This window comes from Triticum aestivum, chromosome 4A, assembly GCF_018294505.1.
Source record: "Triticum aestivum cultivar Chinese Spring chromosome 4A, IWGSC CS RefSeq v2.1, whole genome shotgun sequence".
Taxonomy (NCBI): Eukaryota; Viridiplantae; Streptophyta; class Magnoliopsida; order Poales; family Poaceae; genus Triticum; species Triticum aestivum.
In genome coordinates, this window is record NC_057803.1 from 677,032,589 (window position 1) to 677,037,707 (window position 5,119).

General features: G+C 43.5%; 1 protein-coding gene and 1 pseudogene across 3 annotated transcripts in view; both read left to right on the plus strand.

Annotated features, from left to right (window-relative positions):
• Positions 1-232: 232 nt before the first annotated feature.
• LOC123088697 (uncharacterized) lies at positions 233-382 on the plus strand (annotated as a pseudogene).
• LOC123088066 (uncharacterized) overlaps positions 252-5,119 on the plus strand; it is a 5,877-nt gene continuing 1,009 nt past the window's right edge. Inside the window, exons 1-3 of one of the 3 annotated variants that reach the window (XM_044510216.1) lie at positions 252-1,539; positions 1,610-1,895; positions 3,050-5,113. In XM_044510216.1, the coding sequence (XP_044366151.1) occupies positions 1,454-1,539; positions 1,610-1,895; positions 3,050-3,100 (423 nt within the window). In that variant the 5' untranslated portion in view covers positions 252-1,453 and the 3' untranslated portion in view covers positions 3,101-5,113. Of the gene's footprint in view, positions 1,540-1,609; positions 1,896-3,049; positions 5,114-5,119 lie in introns of those variants that run through there. The other 2 variants (XM_044510219.1, XM_044510218.1) reach the window with 2 other exon arrangements.

The window sequence follows — 5,119 nt, forward strand, 5'->3', positions numbered from 1 at the left end:
GTCCGCCTGTTCTCAAGGCCCAAGTCATCCTGCCCTCCTGCGTCCATGAGGCCCAGACGGAGCGAACGCCAGCCCACCGAAACCAGCCTGCTGCAGCACCGCGCTCCCGTGCCTGCCGTTCCGCTCGCACGCGGCTGCTGCGCTTCGCTGGTTTTAGTCCCACCTCGCCTAGCCAAGGGGAATCGGGTGGGAGAGCTGGCTATAAAGGCAGAGGCAGGTGCGCCATGGTTCCATACTTACCTGGACGGGGTCGACGTACTATCAACAAGGCCCGTGGCCTAAGCCAATGGCCCACATTGCACTTGGTGGGCACGTTGACTTATCATCTCCCCAAGTGGGAGAATGAACGTCGTAATTTGTGGCAGAGAAACTTTGGTCCCTGGCTTGAATGTTGCACCACGTGCAAGCCTTTCTCGCTGAAATTAAGAGTTGGTCCGTATGCCATGCTAAAACAGCATGCATTCAACATACTTTGTACTCTGGTCCTTTGCCTGTTTGTTGCACAGCGCGAGTCCCAAAAATTATTTTTCTTGAAATTAGACGTTGTGTCCAGGCACTTATATATATCTTGATGATTAAAAGTTTACAGATAGAAAATACTAGCGGGTAGAGTGATAGTTAGTTTTGTAATACTCCCTCCGTCCGTGTCTTAAAAATGGTTGAAGATGGATGTATCTATAACTAACTAAAATAAGTCTAGATACAACCATTCCTAAGACAAGTATTTCCGGACGGAGGGAGTATTTGGTAAGTTGTCCCAAGACTTTATTTATGGCAAAGGTTCATAAAAAGAGAGTGATGAGGTTTTCTTTTCAGTAGTCCATTATAGGAATTGAGGTGTTACATAGTTATTCATATTAAAAAGAAACACATTTAACTTATACATGCAAAGGAAGCCTACAGTACATAAAGTTCTAAGCTTTTGTTTTTTTACATAACTTAAACAAAGAAAACAATGTATAGGCATGTTGTTAAGTCAATCATGTCTACCTGCTAACTGTCATTTAAACAACAATAGAACGAAAAGGTTATTAATCTGACGCCAGACCTCGAGAGCGTACAATGTTACGACCGTCTGATCACACGCAAATCTTCATCCTCGCTGGATGACACATCAGCCCGTAAAAACGTTCGCGGCCTACAACCAACCACGCGGACGCCCGTTTTCTATCCAGCTCCCCTCGCCCACTCGTCCCCAACCCACTCTTATCCATCCTGGTAACACAGAGGCAAAGGAGATGCGGCAGCAGCACTCTACTCGTGGCGGCCATGGCGGGTCTCGCGGCACGGGGCAGCTGCTCCCAGCGGCTGACGGCCGCGTGCATCCTGCCCCGAGCCCGAACTGCTCCACTTCGCCTGCTCCTACAACGGCGGCCACGGAGGACCCGTGGTAGCCATACTTGGTCTCATTGGAAGCGCAGCGGCAGGGCTAGGCGCGTGTAAGCCGCTCAGCATGAGCGGCCGACAACGCGCGTCTGCGGAAGGAGGTTCTCCTCACCGTCGCAGCCACGCGACGCAGCCCATACCTCATGGACATTGGTGAGTCCCTTGGAACATCTCCGTCGTCGTTGCCCGTTTCCTGTAAAAACAGCTGAATTTGGCTTGTCAGTTGGCTTCTAGGGATGTCGCCGCCGTCCTCGTTGATTATTCCGTACAAGAACCACGAAGTGTGTAAGCTCGCTCGAATTTCACATATCCGGGGTGCTCGGGAAGTTCCCCCGGAGCGAGCACAGCCGGTCGGTCAGCTGGCGTCGTGGTGGGAGCTCCTGCTCCTCCTCACCAAGAACAACACCATGTCCTCATGTGGCGACCCACCGAGGGCGGTTGGACCTACGGCTGAGATGCACCCCAAGCACAAGGGCCTTGGGAACATCCAGATGCTCCTACACTATAAGGTTTGCCTCCTCGTCACATCCTAATGTGCTTCCTTTTATTTTCATCTGCCATCCAGCGTCCTGCAGATTGTAATTTTTTTGTAGCAATCCTTTTGTTATGTATGTGCTCAAGTGTCTACTCATCCCTCGTCATGAATCCTAGTAAACTTTGTGTGTTTCCATTTATACATGCCCGATCTGGAGCTTGACCGGTGCATGGCAAATTTTGATAGACATGATTGGTTAAAGTTTGCCATGTGTATCTCTGATTTCTTATACAAGTTTGCCATGTTGTCTATAACACATGGAAAAATTATGAAAATGTTAGTAGTAGGCGATTTAATAATTAAGAGAAATGCTCTAAATAACGTGGTAATTTTTTTGGAAAATCATATGGAAAAATTCAGAATTTTGTGTCTGCTCAAACATGACATTTTTAGAGAAATTTGCATTTGCGGACATGACATTTTTGTAGAGTGACATGACACATGTTTGACACATTATCATGGCAAAATTCATAAAAGTCGCTTACTCAAACATGACATATTAGGTAGTGACCTTGCCATGACCCTAGCATGTAGACCATGTCAAATTTGTTTAACATCCCATGGCAGTCTATTTCTTCAAATAGCATGGCAAATCTACTGTGTTTACAATCAAATAAGCACAAGAAGACATATTCAGATTGCTACAGAGAAGACATGATGCTCAATGGAAAATTTATTGGAGTTGATAGACATGATGCTTAATGGAAAATTTATTTGAGTTGATGGAATCGCATCCGCTGTTAGCTTTCACATTACATTACATATTCCAGCCAACAGAGATTCTATTTGTCAACATTATGCAAAAAAAAACCCACAGCTATCTATCCATCTAGTGACGCACAACCACTGTTTGTTTAGTTTCTTTTGTTGGCCTTTAGAACAATATACTGGTAGATGTTAACAGAAGAACATTTAGTGACTGGGAAAGCTTCTGGTCCTTCACTCAGTCACCATTTGGAATGAGAGTTCTGAACTTAGTTTTTAATATTTATTGGCCCTTCTAATTTGAATAAACTGCAATTAATTTGAAGAAAAATCAGTAGAAAGTAATTGTGTATATAAAAGATAAACATGAACAATTTAAACAATTGGTTTGGATCCTAACTAATGACAAAGTGATCATCTCAGACTCAGGGTTCAAATGTGGGTATTTCTGCATCAGAACCATTTGCTGCCTGATATAGAAGACTGGGCATTGTACTCCTGTAGGTATCCTCCTCTTTCTTCTCCTTTAGATACTTGATGCAGCTCTCCACTTCAGATTTGACATGCAAATAGAGGTGCTGAGCCTTCTCTTTCTCTTAATTCCTTGTCCCTCCCTATGCAAACAAGTAAACCATTCGAAAACACAAGAAGCAAACCTAATCAAACATGGGCTCTCCAAAATACGTTTGCATGCATTTTTTATTATTGAAAAAGGATAACAGGGTAGCGTACGTTGACTTACCATGAGAGCATCTAGATATCTTTTCAGATTACTACTTGCTAGTGCAACTGGTTATACCTTTTGTTTCATTATGCTTCCAAAAGATGAAGTAAAACCTTCATGGCATTTTGGCATAAGCACTACTGGATGCCTATCTTTATTCTTTATCTCTCCCATAGAATTAGTCCTTTGGAACAACAATGTAAATCAAGATCACTGATTCTCATGGACAAAGTATTTGCGAGACTACAAAACTATTATTATTTTGCTTCTAAAGTGAAACCAAAATATACCTTAACTTTAGGCCCTCTTTATTTAGCTTCTTGTTAAGGATATCATAAAACGGGAGGCAAATCAAGAGACATGCCATCTACGTAATTGTAAAAGAACAAAAAAGGAATAAATGTCAAACCAAACAAAAAGTGAAATGAACAATACAAAGAACGCCCACCATCATGAAGTAAACAGGACACCTTCCTGCCGGCAAGAGTGAGCTTTGTCTGGATCCAAATAAGATGGAGAAACCAGAGGACCTGCAAATAACCACAACAAACAAATAAAAACAAGAAATCACAAAACAACACAAAGACACTGAAACCAGATTTAGAGATAAATAGAAACAACATGATCTAGTATTCTAGAGCCTGGGGGTATATAAAAAAGAATCCAGGCAAATAACAATAACAAAAAGAAGCATGCTAAATACCCACCAAACGATGAATCTACAGGACGTTTCCCACGGTGAATATCTTGTCGTTCCTGGTGTCGCTGCCACGCCTCATCAGCCCTCGAACCTAAAAACACACAACATCATGAACACAATAAAAAAGACTACAAAAAATCAGCAAACCAAACCCTACAAATGAAAGAACAATACTCACCAAGATTAGAACCACCCTCAGCAGCCAACCTCCCATCAGAAGCACCAACAGAAGAAGAAGAGCCCAAGGACGTCGAAGGAACGCGTTGAGAACCATGTGCAACAACACGAACCATAATAGAGACCAAGCAAACAAGAAGTACACAGGAGAGAAGAACACAACAAGGAGCTACTTATAGGCAAGTAAATCAGGATCCAAAACACAAATGTGTGCAAACGTGGACACATGCATGCATGCATGCATACATGCATGAGCCATGCAGCAGCGCACGCACACGAGCGCATACAACAGCTCATGCAGCTAATATATTTTCTCACATGAGACAAAATCAGCCCATGCAGTCAAACCATCTTTTCACATGGGACACATGAGACAAGAGAAGCCCATGCACCTCTAGAAGTGATTAACCACTTCAGAAAAGCCACCGTGCACACGTGTCGCTCAATCGGTAGGGGTAAAAAAAATTCTGAAAAAACCAGAAAAATCGAACCCTTACGGGCCTAGTATTCTTAGTATATACTCAACATCATAACATAAAAGGTGGAGATTTTATAATGCATGGCCATGGAGACCAGTGTTTGTACTACTACTGCTCTCGCCATCGTCTCATGTGTCTCCGCTCTCGGCATCGTCTCATGTGTCTCCATGTTGTACTCAGCTACCGAAGTCTGCCTTTGCCGCTTCTGTGGACTCCACCCACTCAGCGGCATCGCTATGGGAATGGACGCCTTCTTCATGTCATCGCGGGCCATCAAATTGCTCCATACGATGCCTATTGTTGTTGCTCACCCTGTCTCCGTGTACGGATTCTTTACCTGCCAAAATATTTCAAATGAATTGCTTCATTGTATTGAGCTCACGAGTTTTTACCCTCTATATGCCAACTCAGTT